General features: G+C 41.3%; 1 protein-coding gene across 4 annotated transcripts; it reads right to left on the bottom strand.

Moving 5' to 3' along the window:
* Positions 1 to 573: 573 nt before the first annotated feature.
* DHRS9 (dehydrogenase/reductase 9) lies at positions 574 to 24,117 on the bottom strand. Of its 4 annotated transcripts, none has more exons than XM_081935188.1 (8): positions 23,713 to 24,117; positions 17,596 to 17,696; positions 14,783 to 14,929; positions 9,441 to 9,660; positions 7,865 to 8,210; positions 4,594 to 4,852; positions 3,032 to 3,195; positions 574 to 1,503 (listed from the first exon to the last, which is right to left on the bottom strand). In XM_081935188.1, exons 4-8 carry the CDS (start codon positions 9,447 to 9,449, stop codon positions 1,277 to 1,279), a joined length of 1,005 nt encoding a protein of 334 aa, XP_081791314.1. In that variant the 5' UTR covers positions 9,450 to 9,660; positions 14,783 to 14,929; positions 17,596 to 17,696; positions 23,713 to 24,117; the 3' UTR covers positions 574 to 1,276. The 4 variants fall into 4 exon arrangements, with proteins under 4 accessions (XP_081791314.1, XP_081791315.1, XP_081791316.1 ...); XM_081935189.1 differs by having other exon boundaries at positions 14,783 to 14,924; XM_081935190.1 differs by lacking the exon at positions 23,713 to 24,117 and adding an exon at positions 23,414 to 23,628.
* Positions 24,118 to 26,072: the final 1,955 nt, after the last annotated feature.

The raw sequence follows: 26,072 nt of genomic DNA, 5'->3' as shown, positions 1-26,072 counted from the left end.
GCAGCAGGGAGATGGTCCTAACCATAGAGGCTGAACCTCCATGAGGGAAGGGACGCACAGGAAGCAGGATTTCTCTGTCGTCAGGCATTTGAAGGAAGAATTTCCTCACTAAAGAGAGGCATTTCCTTACATCAGGGGTGTCCAAACTTGGGAACTTCAAGACTTGTGGACTTCAACTCCCAGAATTCCCCAGCCAGCTGGCTGGGGAATTCTGGGAGTTGAAGTCCACAAGTCTTAAAGTTGCCAAGTTTGGACACCCCTGCCTTACATGGTTCATGGGCATTACAGGCAGTCTTTGACTTATAGCCGTTGGTTTAGTGGCTGTTCAAAGTTGCAACAGCACTAGAAAAAAAAAAACAGCACTGATGACTGTTTTTCACAGTTACAACTTGCTGTGATCAAAATTCAGATGCTTGGCAACTGATTTATATTTATGGCCGTTGCTGTGTCCTGGAGTCATGGGATCACCTTTGGCCACTTTCCATCAAGTTAAGCCAACGGGAAAACCAAATTCACTTAACAGCCAGGTTACTACCTCAACAACCGCAGCGATTCGCTTAACAACTGTGTCAAGAAAGGTCATTAAATGGGTCAAAACTCACTTAACAAATGTCTCACTTGACAACATAAATTTTGGGCTCAATTGTGGTTCTAAGGCAAGAACTTACAAGTTAGTCTCTTGACCTCTGGGCAAATTCCAATAATCCGAGAATTCAATCCTCTGCAAACCTGCCACTATGTGAGTCCCTCCCTCCCTTCTTCCCTCCCCCACTCTCTCTCTCACACACACACAAAGGGTAAACAAGGATTTTGTTTTGCTTCTGTAGCGCTCTTGCAAATCACCAATTTTTGCAAATCACATAGCATTTTTAACTGCTTTTGTGCTTTGTTTTTCTTCTAATGAGCTCTTAAAAGACACAATTATTTCACTGTCCTGCGATAATAAGAGTTTTCCAAGTTTCGACGGATCGATTGCCTAAAGATGTAATTTTGTCAGCAGATGCTAGTTCAGCCTTAACAACCATCAGACAATGCAGACCCTATTACTGTCTTAATGTCAACAAGAAATGGGATCACCCACACTCCTGGATGCTTGTTTGCCTGAACATTGGAGTATTTATCTTCATTATTTAAGCCAGCACAGCTTTTTGAAGCCTGTACGTGAATTGGTACTTCGAAATGAGTAACCAACCATGGTCACCGTGTCGTCAGTTTTTGTCCTGAGCCAACAGGTTGGGGTGTTCCCTTGGAAACGCCAAGGACAAAGGAGGAGATCTTATTCTGAGTTTGGGTTAAGTAGCTTAACTTTGTTCTTCATGAGCATGTAGTCCTGGAAAAAGGTGGGCATCTTGGAGAGAGGAATCCAAAGGAATTTAGCATCTGTGCCCACGCTGTAATAAGCCTTTGGGTGTTTGCTCATTAAGGCATGTTCCATGCACCTCACAACCAGCGACAGGTCTGTATTTTCACACATGTTGGCTAATTTGTCTTTCTTCATTGCGTCTAGGGAGAAAAGAAAAGGGAGAGGAGAATATTTTCAGTAACAGGATTCAAGACTCTTGATTACCTAGTTTGGTTATGATCAAAGGTGGGTCCAGCAAGCACTACTGCTGGTTCGCTTGCAGTGCGCACATGCACAGTGCCATAAAAATTATTCTGCGCATGCGCAGAAGCAAAAACCCAGATGGCAGTGCCTATGGCGCCGCCCGGAGAACCAGTTTGGGGGCATTGCAGTCCTGGGTCGCTGCCAGTTCCAGTGGCCCAGCTGCTAAACCACTACTGGTTCAGCCAAACCAGTCCAAACCAGTAGGAACCCACCACTGGTTATGATTCTCTAACATATAAAGCTGTAAAGAGAAATCACATTGGATTGTGGCATTAAGTACATACAGATACATACAGTACTAATAGAGCTAACAAGATCTGACAGATTAACACACGGTTTTGTCCTCTTAATCTACAAACACTGATAGTACGATTGGGCAAAAGAGAGAGAGAGAGAAGTTTTACACTTCATACACACATACACAAATTGGCACATTCCTTGCAGCTGAGCAAAATGACAGATGCCGTATTTAGGCAGGGCCCTTACTAGTGATTTATAGCAGCTTCTGGCAGCTTCCAACTACAGTTGTGCTGATACTACAATAATAAAAATAGGAGTTATACTGAGGCAATGATGATGGAAGCAGCCTTACTGGCTGTTAAGGAAAGGCAGTGAGCATGTAGATAAGGGGTGGTGAACTATTGGCCCTTTTATGACTTTGGACTTCAACTCCCCAAATTCCTGAGCCAGCCATGAAGTCTACAAGTCATAAAGGGGCCATAATTCCCCACTCCCAATCTAGATAAGTCCGAAGCCTGGAATTCATGGAGCTGAAGTCCTCAATTCTGAAATCACTAAGAAAGCTGAAAAAGACGGCTTTAGAAAAATACAGAAGGGGACCTGTGGCGATAACTATCTACACGATGGCACAGTGGTGATATTGCAGTACTGCAGGCTACTTCAGCTGACTGACAGCTGCCTGCAGTTTGGCAGTTCAAATCTCACTAGGCTCAAGATTGACTCAACCTGGGTAAAATGAGGACCCAGATTGTTGGGGGCGATAGGCTGATTCTGTAAACTGCTTAGAGGGGGCTGTAAAGCATTGTGAAGTGGTATATAAGACTAAGGGCTATTGGCATTGCTACATGGCCAGCCTGCTATTAAAAATGTAAGCCTATTTTAAAATCAAAATAGCTTGCCATTAGTAGCCTGAACCTAGTAATGAGACTGCTATTGCTCCCTCCATGAAGGTGGATTGTGGGGCTCTGGAACATGGTGCTGAGTTAACCATCAAACAAAGGGTAGTTGTTAGGATAGTGTTTTGGAGGCTAAAAGGAAACCTAAGGGAATCTCCCCATGGATAAAATGGAAAGAGGGCATTTAAATGCTCACTACATCAAAGACACCTGCTGAACAAAGATATATCAGATTCCCCTGAAATCTGACAGAGTTTCTTTAGGGCCTTGAAATCCTTTCCTAGCTTACCTTCCTTGAGGTAATGTTCACCATACTGCCGTTGGATGGTGGGAGGAAGCGTATTCCAAATGGCCACTTTTTCTTTTATGAGCCGGACTCTATCAGAGAGATCTGTTTTGAACAAGCCAGGTTGAATACAGGACACTTTCACTCCAAAGGGCTTCATATCCTGTCTGCAAAACAGGAAAAGATGTCGACGGTAATCCAATCACTTAGACTTAGGACGACTTTTCAGCGAGAGAAAGCATGGTGGAATTTGGTAGCACCGCACACCCGCTTCGCAGTCTGTTCCTGTTGGAGGAGGTTTCAAAGTATTTCTAGCAGGACTACCAGATTCTGTAACAGCTTTGTTCCCCAGGCCATTCGTCTTGTAAACTCTCAGGATTCGTTTTCCTTGCCATGTACATGCATACACCAATGTATGCATGTACATGGCGAGCTAGACTTGTGTTGTTTCTCTGTGTCATATATTATGTGTGGGTATAGGCATAATTTTGTATTATTTATTTATTTATTTTGTCATGTTTATATAGGGCAGGGCCGGCAACCTTAAACACTCAAAAAGCACAAAGGTCCTAACTGGAAGCCCCCCATTCAATTCTGGAGTCGACTGGAAGTCCGGTTCCCCCACCGTAGAGTCTCCTCTTAGCGTGTCATCCTTTTTCCTCTACCTGTGCTAATCAAAAGCCCTACCCATTGTGGAGCTGACTGGAAAACCTGCCCCTTGCCATTGTTTCTCCTCCTGCCATGCCTTGCTTTCCCCTCCCCAACCCAACCAGAAGCTCCTCTCAAAACTGTGGCACCGACCAACGACAGGGAGCCACAGCAGAAGCATGAAAGAGCCACATGTGGCTCCGGAGCCACGGGTTGCCAACCCCTGATGTAGCATATAGTGGAGGTGGTTACCCTTTGAGAGCTGTATGCAACGAAATTTCATTTTAATGTATGACAATTAGTGTACATTCAAAGTTATTATATTGTTCTGTTCTGTTCTATTCTATTCATGATTAACTAGTTATTAAAAGTCATGAGCTTTTAATGAGTGGGAGATCAGATGATGGAAACTGCAGTCTGCGAAACCCTATGCCTTTCACTAATATCTGTTTGCCCAAAAATGTAGTACAAGACTCTAGATTTGCACAATCTAGATCAGCATCGTCAAATACATAATTTCCTCCTAAAACATCTGAATCTGTATATCTGCATGTTGTGCTGGACTGCACTAAGGCAGGCTAGGCATTTGTTAATATTTTAAACTTTCCCTTCTTCCTTGGGACAGTACCCAAGAAAAGCCATTTTCTTTCCAAAAATCCAACCGGGTTTTTTTTTGGGGGGGGGCAATCCTCTCCCCAAGCCAGACTTTTCCTGTCCTCATTCTTCCTTTTGCCATTACTTTACAAGTAAGAGAAAATTTTACGTACGTTAAAGCCTTGGCCCGCTTGCTATGAACCATGTATATAGACGAGTCATTCAGAGAGCTAAATGATCGGATACGATGCTGACATTAGAGCCCACTGAAACTGGATTGAATCTTAGGCACAATGAACTGTATTCAGCCACTTCTGCCTTACCTTAAATTGTTGGTAAAGGCTTCTGCTCCGTATTTGGATGGGCAATAACCCCCTGAACATATGGTCAGAAGGCCACCAACACTGGTTACGTTTACTACTCTTCCTTTGGCTTTCTTCACCAACGGGAGCATGTTTAAAGTAACATTTATGAGGCCCATCAGGTTGATTTCAATGGGCGCTCTAAAGTGCTCAAGTCTCAGCCAGTCGGTGGGGGCTGATGGTCCCATGATACCAGCATTATTGACAAGGCCCCAGAGACCTGCAAAGAAACAAAGGGGAGGGAGAAATCCCCCCACAAAAATATCATATCTGAATAAGAGGAGGCATTCAGCAGGTTCTGATTTGTTCTGGAGAACCAGTAGCGGAAAGTTTGAGAAGTTCAGAGAACCAGCAAATACCACCTTTGACTGGCCCCGCCCCCATCTATTCCCTGCTCTCTGAGTCCCAGCTGATCGGGAGGGAATGGAGATTTTACAGTATCCTTCCCCTGCCACGCCCACCAAGCCACACCCACAGAACCAGTAGTAAAAAAAATTGAATCCCACCACTGATTATATTGTCTGAGGGATTTGAAGACCTTTGGAGGTCCTTAGTTTGGAGTAGCAGCCAGGGGCTGAAGGACAATTAAATCAAAAAGGTGAGCTGAGACAAAGGAGTAGACAATATCAGGACGAACAATAAGCTTAGAGTGAAGTTAAATGAATGAACTACAATTAAAAAGAATACTCCCTATGTCACCTGCAATTTTTGGCTTAAGTCTCTTTGAAAAGGGCATTTATTTTGAAGTGCTACTGATGACCAGAGGACTCTGAGTGGTAGACTTTGGCCTTAATTTTTGAGCACCTGCTGCTTTAATAATTTAAAATAAGGTATCTCCTATCTGTTCCAGCACTTCTAGCGCAGCACATGTGAATTCATGTGTGTCTGCATAAAAATATCGCAAAAATATCATATCTGAATCAGAGGTGGCATTCAGCAGGTTCTGACTTGTTCTGGAGAACCAGCAGTGGAAAGTTTGAGTAATTTGGAGAACCGGTAAATACCGCCTCTGACTGGCCCCGCCCCCATCTATTCTCTGCCTCCTGAGTCCCAGCTGATAGGGAGAGAATGGGGATTTTGCAGTATCCTTCACTTGCTATGCCCACCAAGCCACGCCCACAGAACAGGGAGTAAAAATTGTTTGAATCCCACCACTGATCTGAATATAATAAATAACATTCCAGCCATTATAAAAAGCGTTAAGAAAGTGGATGCACATGCAGACACACAACGTTGTGGCAATCATAATCCAGGAACATTAATTGTTTTCGCCGCACATAATCTGTTTATCCTCAAACGATAAACGAACTAGAAAACTGAAAATCCTGTTCTCTGAAGATCATTGCAGAAAGCTGCCATAAGAAGTGAGGTTTTGGGTCCGTATAACCAGGTATCCCTTGCAGTGGCTTGCCACAATTTTTAAAGCCCTTCCTTGACGTGCCATTGATTGATTTCAGAGGCAAAGCAAAATCTCTGTCGCTACTGTTTAACCTGAACAAGGGAAGATGCCCGAGATTATTGAAGGGCTGTTACGCAAAGCAGAGAGCACAGGGATATTTTTTTTAAACAGACACGGGAGGGATAGAGAAGCTAGCTAAAGGTTAGGAGGAATTGCCCAATGAGGCAAATTGCTTGACAGTAAAAATAGTTTCTCTTGCCAGTGCAATTCCTAAAGTGCTTTCTGGACACCATTTAAATCAGTGCTTCTCTACCTCAGCCACTTTAAGATGGTCGGACTTCAACTCCCAGAATTCCCCAGCCAGCATGGGAATTCTGGGAGTTGAAGTCCGACCATCTTAAAGTGGCTGAGGTAGAGAAACACTGATTTAAGATACTGGTGTTAATCTTTAAACATCCCTCAACAGCTTAGAATCTAAACATAAAAGAAATTACCTATGTACTTTTTGACTTTCCCAAATATTATGATATATATAGGACGGGGTGTTTTTTTTGAAGAGGACTCATTTATTGGCCATATACTTGCTATTAGCCTTCAGCAGATAAGAACGGTTAAGATATTTTATTGGGGTTTTAATTTTTTCATTCTGTTAAATGTTATTTTACATCTTTATTATTCCAAATATTCCATAAATGGAAAAGCGGGATGAACTGAATAAAATACTCAGAAGTAAGTCGCGCTATGTTCACGCTATGTTCACACCTTATTACCGTTGAATTGTTTAATCAATTTGTATGGTTGCCCAGATTGAAACAGCAATTCTGGGTGACTAAGAAAGTGTTAAAACTCTAATATATTATGAAACCAAAATAAATGCACCTAACTGATGTGTTATTCCTTTTCTGTAATCTTAAAAGCATGAAGCTTAAAGAGGGAGGAAGAGAGGGAGAAACAATTATTTCTTTAATATAAGGAAATAGCTACAAAATACAGCGGATTGTGGGCAATATGTAAGCCATTATTCTTATGCCCATTTTACAGAATCGCCACTTCAACTAAATGGGTTTTTGCTTAATGGAGTTTCAGTTGGACTGTCAAGGCTGAAGTGTAGCAAAATACAGAAATATATCCCAGAGGCATCTTGCTTGTAGAGGATGACCTATGGACTAGAATGCTAAGATGCTGAGCTTGTCGATCAGAAGGTAGGCAGTTCAGTGGTTCGAATCTCTAGCGCCATGTAATGGAGTGAGCTCTGGTTACTTGTCCCAGCTTCTGCCAACCTAGCATTTTGAAAACACGTAAAAAATGCAAGTAGAAAAATGGAAATCACCTTTGGTGGGAAGGTAACAGTGTTCTGTGTGCCTTTGGCTTTTAGTCATGCCAGCCACATGACTACGGAGAGGTCTTTGGACAGCGCTGGCTCTTCCGCTTTGAAACAGACATGAGCACTGCCCCCTAGAGTCGGGAAGGACTAGCACGTATGTGCGAGGGGAACCTATATCTTTACCTTATGGACAAGAACGGGGTAGTTGCTGTTGCCACATATTGTCATAAAACTGGCCAACAGCCCTACTCCAGCCTTTCCTGGAGGGAAAGTCCAACAAAAGCAGTAAAATAAATTCCATCACCTTACTCCCTCCTTACTCCCTCCACTTCCTATCATTCCCAACCAGCATGGACTTTGACATAATTGGGAACCGGCAGATGAAGCAAAGATCCCCTCTTGTTTATAACCCCATTGATATCCATCCCACAAAAGAGATGAGGCTCACTTCCAAACTCTCGATTTAGTAGGCAGAGAGAAACATCCAGAAACAGGATTTAATTGCTTACCCCTTTGTCCTACTTCTTTCTTAACTTGTTCTGCTACTTGCTTGATGTTGTCTGAGTTTGTCACATCCAGCTGCACTGTTTGGAGGTTAGCCGACGACTCCTCTTTCAGCTCCTTTGCCCCCTTTTCAGTTAGGCAACCAGCAATCACTTGAAATCCTCGCCTATCAAAGGTCAAAGCTGCCAGTTTCCCAAATCCGGAGTCACAACCGGTGATGAATATGTATTTCCCTTCGGGATCTACGTCATCTAAATTCTCCCCATCTCTCCATTTCCACCATATAAAGATGACGATTAACCATAGGACGAAATGGTACCACATGCTAAAATTGAACTCGTCATTTTCCTCCTGAAATAAATATGAAAATAGAATTGCCCCAGGCACTAAATTCATGTCTTTCCCTTGACCGTACCACTTCCATAAATGAATAGATATGAAGAGAGGACCGTTATCTGAGAGGCAGTAACTTCTTGCATAAAAACTACAATTAGCTACTACCTTTATTGTGATTATTTAAAATGAGACCACAGGTCGCACAAGGATTTCTTTACCAGACAAGTAAAAAAAGCAGCAAGTTGAGAAAAAAACCCACAAATCTGGAAAAAAAACACGCTTGATGCTATCGTGATGAGTTACGCTACACAAATCAACATAATAATCTAAATGTTGTTCATGATTAATGGAGGAATGTGATTTTGAACCATCTTGTGTTGATCCACTCTACTCATCTGCTCTATTAGCTATATTAATATTACTACCTTGTGGCTCAATTCAGGCCTACAAAATTTTCTCCAATGATCTTCCAAACAGTGCTACACATTGCACTACTCTGCTGTAACATGGACTGTTGGCTTGAACACAGACAACATCATTTAGAGTGTCATAAAATCTCAACTAACTCTGGGCGTATTATTCAATAAATCATGTTTAAGCAAAGCAGACCTTAGCATAATAAGCAAGCAGATGTTGGATCTATTATGTTCTTCTAATCCATGTCCTGGGACTGATCCACCTGTAGTATACTTGAAGGCACAAAGTCATTGTCAGTCATTATCTAATTTACGCAAAGCACTCTGTGAGAAAAACATCAGAAATAGGAAGCTAAGCTGGGTTGGAGAAAGAATTTCTTACGCAGTGTTTCCTGGGGATTTCGCAAAGGAACTTTAGTTCAATGATTTACCTATCTATACTCAAGGCCGTGGTGGTGCTACAGAGTTTCTAGGCAACTGTTAATCTGGACTTTGTCCTTCTCATTTGACCGTGATTTCATAACAATCTTGAATATAGACTTACTAAATAATGATGTATTTCAATAACCAACCCTGCTCAGGAATTTTTACTCTTTAGGTAAAAAGGTAGGTAAACATCTAGGAGACATTTTTCAGGGCTAGTTCTTAAAACCAACCCAACAGCACCTGGGAAGACAATCCAAAGCTTTCCTTGTTCTCTCTGTAAACAGAATAAACTATCACCATTGTGGCACCCAAAAAATCATCCCCCTGAGAAGATTTTTAGGGCCCCAATGTGAGAGAAGAACAAAAAAGATGAAAAGAAAAATATTCATCCTTTAACACTTACCTCAGCCATGTTGACCTATGATTTAGATAACAGGGTGCCTATTTAGTATGCTTTGTCTGAACCAAGAAGCTGTCCGCTTGTCTTATCAGTCTACTTCCTATTCTCTGAAGAGCCCATCTTAAAAGCAGGACATTGCAGTAATAGTGTTGCAGAACAGAACTGGTGGATGTGTTTGTCCTTTAATAATTCTGTTCACACAGATGTTGTTGAACCGGTTAACCTAAGGGTGCAATTAGTTACAGGACACTGTTATTTGTTTGCTAAGATCACACAAAAGCTGTAAGCCAAATTTTATTTACAAACTTTCTACGTCATTTTTTTTCATTCTTAAAAACAGGAAATTGGTAGGAGATCTATTACTTTCTACTTTAAATAAACAAACTAACATTCTACCCAACACATCGGTTGTACCACAAATTATACAAATGGTTTATGTACCACATGTCCACACAGCCTTTTAATTAAAAAAAACCCGATCACGATATCATATATCTGCAATAAAATAATGATTTAAAAATAAAATAAACCTGAGAGTCATTTCAAATACAAAACAATAGTTAAAATGATTAGATCTTCTAGTATATTTGGCTACAGCTTCACCACAGCAAGTATGTTCTTTTCCCATGTTAGCTTAGCATAGTGAAAGTTACTGAAAGTATCTAGAGGGTTTTAAGCTGATGAAGGCCAGCATGAAAAAACTCCCTTTTTATGACTCTGTAATCCCTTAATTTAGGGTAAACTGGATGGACATGAGTATTTACTGGCTGGATGCCCTTCCTGACACCATGCAGAGTTTGCAGCAGATATATTTTCTTTGTGCCTTAGCAGAGAAGCATCTGTCACTACCTAGGATTGAAATCTCAACCTTCTGAGTGGGAGGCGAGCATCTTCACCATTAGGCCACCACACCACTCTGATGAAGGCTACCACTATAGGGCTTCAATAATTAAGGCAAGTTTCTTGGCTTTAGTACATCATCACATTTGAAGAGACAGATTTCCCCTAGAGAGGAAAAGAAGAAATCTAGGAGTGGTAGGAATTACCATAAAACCCACCATGGCACCCCTACACTCTAGTGCCATAACATTTCTAAAATAAAAGAAACGACAACAGCAAGTTTTTCCCCCCTGAAAACAACTACAGCAAGTTGTTCTTCTGAGTTCCTGTTCCCTTGCCTCTGGGAGTTTTATTTACATATCAACAGGAAGTGCTTTAAACAGCAACTCCTTTTTCCTTGCCTTGTTGTATTTAACAATCTTCAGGTTTTGCATTATTAATTTATGAAAGTTTACACATAGGTCTTGAAGAAATGTATTTGGTTTGACAGCATTGTAGGCAGCAAATGGATTTACATAAAATATTTTAAGAATAATTGAACAGAACTTTCTTCCTTTCTTCCTCATTCTTTCCTTCCTTCCTTCGTTCTTTCTTTCCTTTTTCTTCCTTCCTTCCTTCCTTCCTCCCTTCCCTTCCCTTTCCTTTTCTTTCTGTAGAAAAGCCATCATAATATCACTGGCTTGCTACATACATCTGTGGCCATGTTCTCTCAAAGAATGCTCACAAGTCCTAGTTGTCGTGACACTAATATCAGGTGAAAATCTAATTCTCTCCCTTTGTGTTTAAAAGACAGCTTTACATGCTTGTTCAGATTTTGGAAAGGGCTGAACTGTTAGATCTGTCATTCCTTTGGATTATTATGATCTCTGTATTCTCTCTACAGAGAGCTGTAGCCATGTTAATTGATTGAAGCCACGTTAACAAGTCTTTATACAAGGGTATCAGCGTGTCTGGGGAAGGTGGAAATAAATTCAGGAATCCCAATTATATTTAGATTTTGTTGATTTCGTTTCTGGAAGAAAATTCCAGAGGGAATCAGGAGCTAGCAGGGCATGAATTCTTATGGGGGAGGAAGGGAAATGGAAATCAGTTTACCTTCACAGCTATTTCATCTGTTGCTATTTGCAATTGCAGGGATTCCTATCAATTGACTTTTGGGTCCTCCAGGAGAATGATGGAAAACCAAGAATTAGCTGTAGTTGCATAAGTGTGCTTTCCCATTTTAGGAGAACAATCCCAAATGTATAACCTTTGGTAATGTGCACCTATTGTATGTAAAGAAATACATTATATGTTCTTTAGACAGTGGGGCTGTTCTCCTAATTTTGCTAATCTGGCTAGGAGAACTCATAGAAAAACACTGAAAATAAATAGAGGTTTTAAGTGTGAGAAAATGTTGGCCTGATATGGAAGGGGGTCAACATTCTTAAAGCTAACGTTGGTCCAAATGATTAAATTGCCCAGGCCAGAGATGGTTCCCTACTGGTTTGGACCAGTTCGGCCGAGTAGGTAGTAACTCAACCTGCCACGCCCCCGAACCCGTTCTATTGGCAGCGGTGCCATCTTGATTTTTGGTTATGCGCATGCGCAGAACAATCTTCATTGCAAAAAATTATTTTTTTCTCCTTTTCTAACATTGTGCACATGCGCAAACCTTTTAAGGTGCAAATGCACACCAAACCAGCAGTAATGCGGGCAGCAACCCACCCCTGGCCCAGGCTGATTGCATTAACTACATCTAGGCTCTAGTCATTAAAATTTCATCCTACCATCAAGAGGTTCCTGCCATGCTCAGTGTGTCTCAGTCCTGATTTAAGGAAGAAAGGCAGGCTAACTATCCAAGGAGGTGCTGAGCATTTTTGAACTTGGGGCTAAAAGGGCAGCAAGTCCTTCCACTCTTCTAGTATAAAGGAAGCACTAATTAATACCCTCCGGTAATTAGGCTAACTCCCATGATTCTTGACGTGCTGTGCTGGTACGCTAGGTCTACTGGATTTCAGAAGCCAGAGCCTCTTGAGCAGAGTTTAGAGATGACAAAAACCATGGCTTAGTGATGTCACAAACCACATACATTCTTAGAAAGAACCACACAGATCAGAAAGCTGAAGGAAGTCGAACAAATTTATACCTTCTCAAAATTCCACTTGTGCAAATTATAAAGTATAAAGTGCATAGTATCCCAATCACGGCAACTTTCTTCCTGTACTCTCCAAAATCTAATTCCTTCTAACATACCTTTCCCAGAGTCAGTCCCAAATAATGGAGCACCCTCTCTCAGGAACTGTGCCTCGTTATTATATTTTTGGAAAGGGTTTTTCAGAGTTGGCCTTCTGACTTGGCCTTCTGAATTGTTTTATTTACGCTTTGGGTGTGAATTATTTAATTATTTTTTAATTCTGTTATTTAAACATGATTGCTCTATTTTATGTTGTTGTTAACTGCTATGAATATATGTGTTGGGTCAGTGGTGAGATTCAAATTTTTTACTACCGGTTCTGTGGGCATGGCTTGGTGGGCGTGGCATGGCTTGGTGGGTGTGGCATGTGGAAGGATACTGTAAAAGCTCCATTCTGTCAGGCCTGCAGCCATCTTTTCTTTTGGATCTTTGGCCTGCCACACTTCCTATTATTCTACCATGCGTTTTCTACTGTAGGAAAATGGAAGAGGGGATTGTAAGGAGTTACATACTATGTAGCCATAACAAAATTCTTTCTAGAAAGCCAAGGTCATCCTTTGTCTCTGCACCTCTGAACCTAGCTGGAACTGGCCCGGAACTGCCAGCATGGCATTGGGAGATTGGACCATGTGATGGATTTTTGAATGTGGGGGAAAGATCTTGAACTTTCAACTAGGGAAAACTGGGAAAACCAGGAAAACCGGGAAGTTTTCAGATTCGGGTTTTCCCAGACATGCCAACATGGCTCTCTTAATAAATTGGAACTTTGAGCAATACTTTGCCCTGGATTTTGATTTACTTTTGGATGCTATTTGGAATGCTGACACATTCCCTCCTCACTCCAGGGAAAGGATACTGTAAAATCTCCATTCCCTCCCCACTCCAGGGGAAGGATACTGCAAAATCCACATTTCCTCCCAATCAGCTGGGACTTGGGAGGCAGAGAATAGATGGGGGCAGGGCCAGTCAGAGGTGGTGTTTACCAGTTCTCCAAACTACTCAAAATTTCTGCTATCGGTTCTCCAGAACTGGTCAGAACCTGCTGAATACCACCTCTGTGTTGGGTGGAAACATGGGATGCAAATTACCATTTCCATTCAATTCCTTCCCCCCCCCCGTCTTGCCTCTATTTTTCTCATTATGATCTATGTATGATAATACAGTTTGATGTCTCCCAAATATTAACTTTACAATGTATCCAGACATATAAATCCACATTGTTGCTCAGGTGGTGAGGAGTGCCATACATTTTATCTACCATTGCTGGGATGAAAGAAGGATTTGAACTGTGACCAAAAAACACCCCAGAATCGAGGCTGCTTAAATCATGCCCTGGGAACAAAGCAAAGCCAATACAATGGGGGTAAAATTGGGATTACACTGGCATTTTATGTTATGAATGATTTATGGTTACGTTTAACCAAGGAAATATGATCCTAAATCAGCTGCTTATCTCTCTCTCTTTAAATTCCTCTCCTCCCACATCAATTCCTTCATAAATCTGAAGATATATTAATTGAGCTGTATTAAAAGAGAATATCAAGAAAGATAACACATTGAAAAAAAACAACAGCAATAGCACTTAGACTTATATACCTCTTCACAATGCTTTACATGCAGTGGTTAACAGATATTTCAGCATATTTTCCCTAACAATCTGGATCCCCATTTTACTGACTTCGGACAGATGGAAGGCTGTCAACCTTGAGCGGGTGAGAATCCCACTGCTGGCAGCCGGCAGAATTAGCCTGCAGTACTGAATTCCAACCACTGTGCCACCGCAGCTCTTACAAGATGATCTTGTTCCATTCTCACCATCTCACTTGTTTATTCTTGCTCATTCATATCTTAACTCAAAAACAAGTGAATTGGATCAGTGGTTAAAGATGCCGAGCTTGACAACTAGAAAGCTGACAGCCTAGGTTTGAGACCTGAGCGCTGCATGATGGGATGAGCTCCCATTGCTTGCTCTGGCTCCTGCCCACCTAGCAGTTTGAAAGCATGCAAATGCAAATAGATAAATAGGTACCACTTCAATGGGAAGGTAGCAGTGTTCTGCATTCCTTGGTGTATATAGTCATGCTAGCTACATGACCATGGAAATGTCTTCAGACAATGCTGGCTCCGTCAGCTTAGAAATGAAGATGAGAAGCGCCCCCTAGAGTTGGACTTGACTGGACAGGGAAACTTTTTACTTTTACCTGATCTTGACTCACAGCAGGGGAGTGCTTCTCCATTTGTCTTAGCAAACTACACAATTCTGCTATGCCAGATTCACAATCAATACTACAATCCGGAGCATCACCAGCTGAAGCCAAGCAGTTAATACCTGATGCAGGAGACATAAGATGGATGTGTTTTATCCCCTCCTTTCCTTTTCTTGTCTTGGAGGGCTATTGGTGCTGGTGCTTCTCTTCTAGCACAATCAAAAAGATGTGGAGGAAGCAGAATTCATGGTTTAAGGATGTCTTCTGTTCTAAAATAGAAGGGAAGCACACTGTGGTGAGGCTGAAGTGGTATCTTTATGAGACCACCATCTAAAAATTTATGTGGTTAGTCACACCCTGCACAAACCTTGTGTCACAGTTCCAAGTAACACATCCGCCAAAAGCAGAACTCCGAGGCAGGTCGATTCCTCAAAGAACATGTTTATTGCAGACATCATATCGGTACAGCTAGTGAAAACCAACTCTAAAAGTTCCTGTGGTTTTCCCCCTAATTAAAACAACAAATATTTCCCTCCCCAGATGTCCAATGAAAGTAGCTGGGAGGCTGCTTGGTCACTCCTCCTTCTTCACGTGCCTGTTGGGATGACCTTGGTTCCCATGAGAAACCTTTTTGTTTTGACTAGTAGCCGGTGTATCTACTTTCCCTCTCCCTTTCCCCTTTTAAAGTTCATGGAAACTATGAGGCAGGAAAAGATGGCTCCAGCCAGGTTCACTTCAGAGTTGATACCTTGAGTCTTCAAGCTCTTGAACAAGCACAGAGCAGAGATTGGCAAGACTATTTGAATTCCAGGGAATCTATTTTGGCAGGAAAAGGCAGGGAAACAGCCCCAAGGCTTGACAATTGGTTTGTAGTTATTATCTCACCTTCTTTAATAGCTGACTTAAAACCAGACCTAAGAATTTAGGAGACTGCCATCCAGGGCTAGCTTCATCAATTGATGTACTACCGAGGCACTTTCCTTAGGTAACAAGTATGAGGTGCTTTCTCCTGAGAATGGCCTAATTTTGGGCCAATTCTGAAATCTGCTAACATCATACAGCAACATCTAAATGCAGATGCATTCATAAGGTTTTCATCTACATATCCTGAGTATTTCATTTCTGTCAAAGATTGAAGTCACTTTTTATAACTGGAACCCAAAGGAATGTATTCATGGAACGTATTAGAAGACTCATCCATAACTTGTATGGTTTTTTTTTAAGTGTGGTTTCAAGTGGGTGTTGATGTCTGACAACTGTCTAGACTTGTCCCTCATGTTTTCATAGCAAGTTTTTCTGAAGTAGTTTGCCATTGCCGAGAGGGGGGCGGGTAGGGAGGCGACATGGTCACCCAACTGGCTTTGTGCCTATAATTCCTTGTCGTCCAGTTTACTTGCCTGATGCCTTAACCACTACACCAAACTAGTACTTTAATGGGAAGACTGATGCAGCAAAAACAGCTAAGCAGCACTTTCCAGTATTTCAGGATATTTCTATTTTGAAGCTACTTTTTTGGGCATGTTAAATAACTGCTTTGGTTGCAGTTGATTTTCTATTTTTGAAGAAATACTAAAAAAAATACAATCTTTCTAGTGATTACCAAGCGAGGATCACACTCTTCCATGTCCATCGCTTATTCCTTAATTTTTGTATTCTTTGAAATGTATTGTAAGTTGTATTTTAATACGTTTAAACTTTTCAAAAGGAGCATTTTTAGTTAGTTAGTCATAAAGGAACTCAAGGAACTCCAATATAAATAAGGTGACCAACCGTCCTCCTTTAGGGACGACAGTCCTTCTTTTGTAAGTTCTGTCCTCCCTTGAAAAGTGTCCTCCTACATGTCCTCCTTTTTGATATTTGAAGACTAATCTGTTGCGCGTTATGTGACGTATTTGTATTTGACATGACAATTCGTCAAGACTCGGTATAGTGCGGTATAAGATGCGATTATGAGACGCATGCGCTCCGCACGGGAGACCTTGAGAGAGAGCGCCGCGTGCAAGTGGCTTTGTTTACTTCTTACTGAAACACAACACGGCACATACGCACGCAGTAGACTCACGGCACGTCGGCAATTGAATGACTCTTGGTAATTATTTCTTTCTCAGTGAATATTCAATTATACAAAGGTAAGTACAATTCACGTTTTATTAAACAGTTTTTAATGGTGTTTTTTTTACTTCATCGCAAGCATATTGAACAGATATTGAATCTTGTGTTGAATTTTTATCTAAAGAAATGCTAGACGTTAAAATAGACGACAATTGTCTCTTTGAAGAAATTAGAAGACTGAATGTATATTTAAATTCTGAAAAATTAATACAATGGGAAAATCAACATGTTGAAATTGATAAAAGATGGGTGGATATTTTCAGCCATTTCAAAAATGAACATATTCCATGTGAACATTTATTTATACTTGTTCAATTTACGTTGTGCTGCCCTGGAACTAATGCAGCAGTTGAAAGAGTTTTTTTCAATTGCCAATGATTTTTCGACAAGTGAGAAATCGAGATTGAATGTTGATACTCTAGCTGCAGCACTTGCCGTAAAATTCAATATGAAGGATATTTCTTGTTCAGATATTTCCAATATATTGTTAGAAGATGATACATTGACAAAAAATATTAATTCAATGGAAAAGTACTCATTTAAATAATAATTAACAGGCATGTAAGCATTACAATATAAAATGTTGCAAATGTTTTTATTATGCATATATCATATTTTAGTGTATTATTGTTGCAATGAATAAAATATTTCTTTTATTTACGATATTTTTTTCCAATTTATTTGTCCTCCTTTTCATTGTAAAAATGTTGGTCACCTTAATATAAATCATATATGGACATTTGACCCACAGGATCATCGCACAGGCACTGAGGATCTTACAGCAATATGTACATTTTTATATCAGAAACAAAATTGGCCTTACCTTATTAACGAAAAGACTGTATGCGTGTGCCATAAATGGAAAAGCTCTTCAAGTCACCACTGGTTTAAAAGAGTGTCCTCACCCCTCCACCAGATTTAAATCTTTAAAAAATGAATTATGACGAGAATCATTATAAAACCCATGAATCATTATGAGTCAGAGAATAAAGAGTAGCAGCACGTGTCAGAAATATGTTTTCGTAATCAAAAGAACTACGTGACTGAGGACTCTTTTTTTTTTTAGTAATCTTAAATATTAATTGCACCTTTATTCCACACTGAAATGCTCTTGGCTCATAAACTATTTTAAAAACTGTGTAAAGAGTTTCTCCGGAAAGGCGGAATCCCAATAAAATAATAAATTTGAAAGTATTTCAGTGTACTTAGTAAACAAGGAAGGTGATCTTTTCTCAGAATTTCACTTTCCTTTCAGGTAAGTCATTTCTACATTCTTTCTAAATTCCTTTGCCATATGTTGTGTGAATGAACTAAAATGATACTTTCCCAGATTACAACCGATGATTGAGTGCATTTAAAAATATTTAAAAATATTTCCCTTTAGCCTGTGAGCTGATTTTAGTTTCCTAAGGCCAAAGCACTGACATTTTAAGAGGGAAGGAGGGGGAAACATTTTTAGGTGGTTGTTTCTGTTTAAGAAGTAAGTTAGATGTGTTAACCCTAGGAGAAGTATTATACAAATATCGCATAGTAGCTGGATACCCGTTGCTTCGCTACAAAACTATGTGATCGGGCTTGATAAATTAACACTTAAAGCTTGAAAATTAATGTAGAATGTGTAACTCCTTAGCATCAGAGCATGTTAATATAATACTGTATAAGAAATACTAATGATCTGATGGTCATTAGTGAGCACCTAGAAGCCAAGAGGAACACATGTAGCAAATTTCAAGCTTGTAGGCATCACAGTGCTGGAGATTTAGTGATGAGTGAGTGACATTTGGCATTCATGTATGTATATTATTTGAGGTGGGGGTGGGTTATTGAAAAAGTATATTGCCACTGAACCTTAGTGCATGATTTGAAAAGGTTTAAAGTGGTATAAAACAGGCCCTAGGAATATTTTTTTTTAAAAAACAGCTGAATATTGCCAAATCCTGCTGTGAAGCAAACTTTGTCCTCAAACTCACAGTGTCATATTGCTGTGACATGACGTTTCATGACCTTTTTCCCATTCACGGAGCTGGGGTGGGTCTGGCCTATGCATTTGGCCTGTGGGCCGCCAGTTTGACATCCCTGTCTTAGGCTAACAATAAGAGCTTTACTGGTTAACACCTTCCATAAGCTGGTTGGGTTTTCAAGCCCTCCCACAGAGGTCAAAGCTAAAACCTAAGAGATTATTCTGCAATGTTGAAACAAATGGACTTCCTCCTCAGATGAGTACCAGCAATTATGAAAAGATCTCCCATATGAAGTGGAAGAGCCAATCAACTCTCTTGGAGCTTCTAGGTGACCCATATGAAATTCAGTGAGAGCAAGGGAAGGATTTTCTGTCCCTATATTAACTGCCCTAGATCCGTGTGCACTGCTCACTCACATGCTGTGAAGGAAAATTTACAGGATCCAATCTGGGTCGGTCACCAGGACCAGAGATTTTGTCTTCCAGGCTTTCAGACTTGTGCTGGAGCCCATCCTCAGGAAACGTTTCTCCAGCAGAGTGACATAACACTGCTAGCAAGAAGTTCTGTCTAACAACCAAAGTTCCGTCTAAGGACCCAGGTTGGATCCTGCACCATTCTCAGGGGACACGTATATTCGCCTTCACTCGCAGGAAAATTTACCCACGTGGACTTATTGGCTTCAGAACCACTGTGTTTTTATTTCTCAGACTAATACAGTTCATAAATTAGCCATGGAGTAACTAGAACTTTGGGACAGATTGATTAACCATAAATTAGTACCTGACACTATGCAAACTTAGGAAGGAGTTCTTCATAAGAGAGCAGAGACCCTGGGATCAAGACTCCAAAATGATTTGGTGGGCTAACATTTTAGGATAGAATGAGGTGACCAACCCAGGTAGGGACACAGCCAAAGTCTTCTCTCTTTCTCTCTCCCTTTAATTTACCCATATCTGTTATGGAGAACCAGTTTGGTGTGGTGGTTAAGATGCTAGGCTAGTAAACTGGAAGACTAGGAGTTACAGTGCAGCTTTGGGCACAAATGGGCAGTGCTGTGGCTCAGTGATTAAGACACTGGGCTTGTCAGCTGGAAAGCCAGCAGTCCTTGTTCGAGACCCGAGCGCCACACAATGGGATGAGCTCTGTCCTTTCCTCAGCTCCTGCCAACTTAGCAGTTTGAAAGCATGCAAATGTCAGTAGATAAATAGGTACCCACTTTGGTGGGCACCTTGGTGGGGTGGTAACAGTACTCCACATGCTGGCCACATGACCATGGAAATGTCTTTGGATGCACTGGCTCAATGGCCTTAAAACGAAGATGAGCACCACATCCCTACAGTTGAGTAAAATTCACAGGGACTCCTTTACCTTTTTACTTTTGAGGCACAAAGCCAGCTTTGGCCAGTCCCTGTCTCTCTCAGCTCTAGAAAGCAGACAAGGGCAAACCGTTTCTGAAATCTTGTCAGGAAAACCACAGGGACTTGCCCAGGCAGTCACCAACAGTCAACATTGACTTGAAGGCATCAAAGAAAGAAAGAAAAATCTGCTAAGCATTGCCACTGGTACCTATAGGAGATGACACGAGTGCAGGGAATTGCACAGCAGTAGGTGCCAGAAAACCCCTAGGCTGTGTCCATACAAACACACGTTATCCAGACAGACAGCTCATTGCATGTGCTTTCCACAGCGCGTGAAGTGGCACAAGAGCATGGCAACGTCATCTGCTCTGCTCCACTGCCTCAAGAACAAGGCTGGACAGTGGAGTCGTCTCAGCAATAGACCGCAGGACAACTTAAGGTGGAGCTGTTGAAGATTTCCATGCCTATGCAAAAACCTCAAATTGTTCTCCCTCATGTGGGTGGAGGCGGAGGCAGGGGTGAAATCTAGTTGGTTCTGACAGGTTCTGGAGAACCGGTAGCAGAAATTTTGAGTAGTTTGGAGAACCACCTCTGGCTGGCCAGAATGGGGAGGGAATGGAGACTTTGCAGTATCCTTCTCCTGCCATGCCCACCAAGCCACGCCCACCAACCAAGCCACACCACACCCACCAAGCCACGCCCACAGAACCGGTAGTAAAAAAATGAATTTCAACACTGAACTGGGCGGTGGTCAGTTCAACAAATAGGGAGAGCAGAGGTGTAAGTTCTCTGTTGGAGTTGGGTATTTTATACATTCAGATAAAGGAGAATGTTTAAATATAAATCTTGCTCCAGCAATCTTATTGCAATTAGCCTGTCAGGATTGGTGGGAAAAAGCAGCAAGCCTGAGCTTTTCTAAGAACTCGGAGCAACAGAGGAGTAGCAGCCAATTTTACTCCCTGGTAGAAACACAAACCCCAAGATTGCAACAGCACTTAGACCTATATATTGCTTCATAGTGCTTTTACAGCCCTCGCTAAGCGGTTTACAGAGTCAGGCCCCAACCACCTGGGTCCTCATTTTACCCACCTCGAAAGGTTGGAAGGCTGAGTCAACCTTCAGCCCCTCAGGATCGAACTCCAGGCTGTTGGCACAGTTAGCCTGCAGTACTGTATTCTAACCACTGCAACCATGGCAGACAATGCAGGGATTTTAGAGAGTTCCTAGTCTAGTGGCCTTCCACAGTTGTTAGAAGGCAGTATTGCAGGCTAATTCTGCCGACTATTAGATGTTCAAATTTCACTTTGCACTTTGCTGTCGCTGCCACTCTGCCCTCCACCTTGCACTCTTCCACCTTATTGTCCCCAGCTGCCTTCTCTTCCTGCTGGTGATAAGAGATGCCCAGGCTGGCTTTTGCAACTGGGTGTGAAAAGCCTTCCTGAGGACAGAAGGGGTGGTGGATGGAAGACGTGGAGGTGCAGAGTGCAGTGCAGGACAGCCAACTGAGCAGAGATGGGGCCGGGACACAGGTGGATGGAGGGAGTTGGAAGTGCAGGTGAGCATAGCAGACACAGGGAACTGCTTCACTTAGTGACAAAAACTCCAATTGGGGTTGTTAAGCGAGGACTACCTGCATATGGGGAAAGGCTGGTGGAGGAAGAAGGTGCAAGTCACAACCTTCACAACAAGCTGGAAAACCCCAGTTCTTTGGCCTTGGCTATGAGCTAGGGATGAAGGGAAGGCTGTGTCATCTGGACGCAACCTTAAAGAATGATAAGCCAGGCCTTTTCCAGCTGAAGCGGAAGAAGGGATCAGAATAATAAAAGTCCTAATTTAACTAATCTACTGGTGTAATGTACTATGTTCATTTAGAATTCATTTTGTTGTATTTCCTTGGTGGCTTAAACCAGGGGTGTCCAAACTTGGCAACTTTAAGACTTGTGGACTTCAACTCCCAGAATTCCCCAGCCAGCTGGCTGGGGAATTCTGGGAGTTGAAGTCCACAAGTCTTAAAGTTGCCAAGTTTGGACACCCCTGGCTTAAACTCTTGTGTGCACCCAATTGATTCAGTCAGCTTACACAGTAGTTTAAAGTACTTTGTCACCTCAGAATAAAAGATTAATTCAACAGCCAAGTTAAAAAACATGTGAATTTAGCCTTTAGTATAGCACGAATTTAGCCTTTGGTACATCACGAAAACCAGAGTAGTGTATTTACACTGCAAATACAGAAACGTGTATTTACAATTAAGTATACACATAGGTATTGTGAGAATAAAACCACAAAAAAGATGCAAATATAATACGCAAATCATGAAAGAATATTATTTTTCAGTCATCGGTACAACTGGTTGATAAATAAAGATGGCAAAAGGAGAGAAGACGGAAGCATAAACAAACAAAGTTAGTTTTTAGAACTTATTTTGGAGTCCTCCACAATACAACAGCAGGAAAAAAATTAGATTCTAGTAGAAGAGAATATAAGTAACTCAGGGCTGAAGTGTGGAGTCTTTGGTGCTCTCTGAGCTTGGTTAGTGCTTGTAGAAATTTCCCTAGCTAGCGAGGTAGCATCTTCAGAAGATGTTACCCAAATCCTTGTGCACCAACCGAACCTCAGCAAGTAAATAACCAAGATCAAAGAGCACCCCAAACTCCATAAATTAGGTTATGGACTGGCTTTTCGGCTCTAAAAAAGTTCAGGTTATTTAAAATAGAATAGAGCTGGAAGGGACTTTGAAAATCTTCTAGTCCAGCCCACTGCTTAAGCAGGGGAACCTATACAATCTCAGACAAGTGACTGTTCAATCTCTTCTTAAAAACCTCCAGTTATGAAGCATACACAACTTCTGCTGGCAAGCAATTCCACTGGCTAAATTGCCCTCACTGTTAGGAAGCTTTTCCTTAATTCCAGGTTGCTTCTCTCTTTGATCAGTTTCCATCCATTGTTTCTTGCCTTCTGGTGCTTTGGAGCATAATTTGGCCCCCTCTTCTTTGTGGCAGCCCCTCAAATACTGAAATACTGCAGGAGTTTGCAGCGAAGGTCGAAAGTACATTGCTTGCAAAATTAATTTTTCTTCACCATCATCATCATTAATGCAAACAGTCAGTACTCAAGGCAGTCGCTAAACAAGGACTGCTAAACAAGGTTATGGTTTGCACAACATCCATTTGGAACTGAGAAAGTTGTCCTTCCAAAACTACCCACTTCCCAACCACTATTTCTTCAGGGTCTGATTAAATACTTGCAAAATCTCTCGGTATAATTAACATGACATCCCTTTGGGAGACAGGTAAGGATGACAAAAAAATCTTTTATCACGAACCCAGAGAGGCTAAACCGTCCCTGGGACACGCGTTGGTTCCTCCGCCGCTTCTCAGACCAAGTTTAAACAGTAACCAGTAACCGAGTTGGAAGGGATCTTGCAGGTCATCTAGTCCAACCCCTCGCTCCCGCAGGAGACCTGTAGTAAGGATTGGAACCGCCGAACTGCCGACCTTTCTGATCGACAAGTTCAGTTACCTTGTTATGGTAATGACCTGCCCGTCTTCACCCCCGGTGCTTGCCGTCCTGTAAGGCTCTCAGCCTAATTTAAGATACGGAGAAGGGAGGAGATGGACTTACCTGCTCCGTTGGCTGCTCTCCTTTCATCTCAAGAGCTTTGGCTTTTTCTAGAGGAAGAGTAGAATATTTACGAAATAGAGTAACGAGCTTTGGCTAAAGCGGGGATCACGTGGGCGGCCCGCAATGCCCTAAGAAGAAAACGGGTGGGCGTGGGCGGTCCCACCCAAAACCTCAAGGAGGGTTGGGAGAACAAAAAAGGAAGTTATCCTTTTAAATCTCGGTGTAAGCAACCAGGTCACGGCTGCCTTTCTTAGTAGCTTCCCTGTTGCTCTAATTGCCCGTCACAATTTCCTTTGCAAACAGCAGCAGGACTGCTCGGGCAGGGGGTTGGACTAGATGACCTGCAAGGTCCCTTTTCCAACTCTGTTCATCTGAGCGTGATCGATGCTGCCGGCCCAAGCTGCGCGATGGTCTCTAATCCGACTTTGGGTCCAATTTGGGCAATTTTGAAGACCTGTGGATTTTTAACTCCCAAGAAATCCCCAGCCAGCCAGCTAAAGTCTGCAAATCTGAAAATTACTAGGGTTGGATACCTACCTACCCCGACTAATCCGCTCCATCTGATCCGCTCCGCCCCAGCGTAAAAACAAAATTAGGCTGCTTTTGTATCCCTTTTCTCGGAGATATAGTTTTTTTCCTCCAGCAATAGGAGCGCAGTGGGGTAGTTTTGTTGCAGCTCACTGGCAGGATACAAGAGGGTGGATTTTTTAAAAAATTGTTTACAATTTACTTACTTTTTCTTTTTAAAGGACGGGACTAGTTCGACTCAATAATATTGTCACTTCTTATTTTGGAATCCTATCCTATTCCTATTCCACTACACCCCACCTCACCCCATCCCATCCCATCCTCCCCATTCCCCATTTTCTACTCTACTCTACTTATGTGACAGTTTTCCATTAATATATTTTTACAAGCAACTATCAGTTTACCTCCTGAACTTTTTTCCATGAAAATAAACTGGGCAGTTTCTTCTGTCAGGAAGTGGGTGAATCCATGATCTTCTTTACTTGGTTAAAAATAAATAAATAAAAATACTTGGAACAGTATAGTTGGGCATAAATGAACAGGCAGTTCGTCATCTCCACTGCAGAAACAAACCAAGAAATCAGTTCCCCAGAGAAGCCAAAACTATTTTTTCAACAATTGTACTTAACTGTAATAATCTAATAACTCAAGTTTTATTAATATTCAAGAAAACTAATACAGAAGCCTAATATAAAAATTGAAAATTAAAAAGAATAAAACATGTTTTAAACAGAAAAGTTCCCTCCCACCCAAAAAATAAAGAAGAAACTTTTCCAACCCCAAGTATATTCAACATTAACAATTCATCAGTGTGTTTTAAAATACAAACCAATCCATCTCTATTCCATAGCTCATCCCATTTTCTACAGATACATCTCTAAATCCTCAGCTGTCCTTTTTGTACTAGCAAAAGTCCAGTAAAGGTTAAGAGACTCAATTAGCAACATAAGTATTTAGTCTCCCTTTCCATTTAAAGAAAATCCCCTTAATTCCTGTTTTAATAATCAAAATCTAATCTCAATTAATAATTAAACATTATTAAAAAATAAAAAAACTATTTTTACATTATACATTACCAGAAGTAATACCTCTTGTTTATAAACCAAAAGTCCTAACATAGATGTTAAAAACTAATCCGTTATATCCAATTAAATTAAACATTTCCCCCCAAAAATTAAGCAATCAGAGCAACCAATAAACCTTAACAGAGATAACAATCTACTATTTAACCATAATCAAATAAATCAATTTTACATTTTTAAACTTTCTAACATCTGCTTTCTTCCATTATCTGTCAGACCTGGAAGCCATCTTTTACATTGGGCCTTCAGACCTCCCCCATTTTCTACTGTGGGAAAATGCCAGGGGGGGTTATATGGAGTATGGGAGATATATAGTCAAAATAACATTCCTTTCTGAGAAAGTCAAGGACACTTTGCCCTGCAGCTGCAATGGTGTGACTGGGAGGAATCTGATAAAATAGAACGTTGAGGAAACCCTGACATTATCCTTATCTCTTCTCCCCAAAATGCTTGTCATTTTTATCAAAGACTAATTGTTATTACAATACAGTAACTCCAGAAGAACTCTTATACAGACAGTCCTGATCTTACACCAGTTCATTTAATGGCCGTTTGAAGATACAACGGCATTGAAAAAAAGTGACTTATGACCGATTTTCACTCTTAAGACCGTTGCAGCATCCCCATGGTCAGGTGATCAAAATTCAAACGCTTGGCAACTGGCTCATATTTATGTTGGTTGGAATGTCCCAGTGTCATATTGTCACCTTTTGTGATCTTCTGACAAGTAAAGCCCATGGGGAAGCAAGA

The sequence above is a fragment of the Natrix helvetica genome (genome assembly GCF_964273705.1).
Source record: "Natrix helvetica genome assembly, chromosome: 1".
In the NCBI taxonomy this organism is placed as follows: domain Eukaryota; kingdom Metazoa; phylum Chordata; class Lepidosauria; order Squamata; family Natricidae; genus Natrix; species Natrix helvetica.
Note: the sequence above shows the minus strand (reverse complement) of the source record. Positions and strands in the feature narration are given on the sequence as shown.

Coding starts and splice junctions, on each gene's coding strand:
- DHRS9 (XM_081935188.1), bottom strand. Junction 4,853..7,864: donor GAAAGAAGTAGGACAAAGGG/GTAAGCAATTAA, acceptor GTTTCTTTGCAG/GTCTCTGGGGCCTTGTCAAT. Junction 3,196..4,593: donor GCCTTTACCAACAATTTAAG/GTAAGGCAGAAG, acceptor CCTGTTTTGCAG/ACAGGATATGAAGCCCTTTG.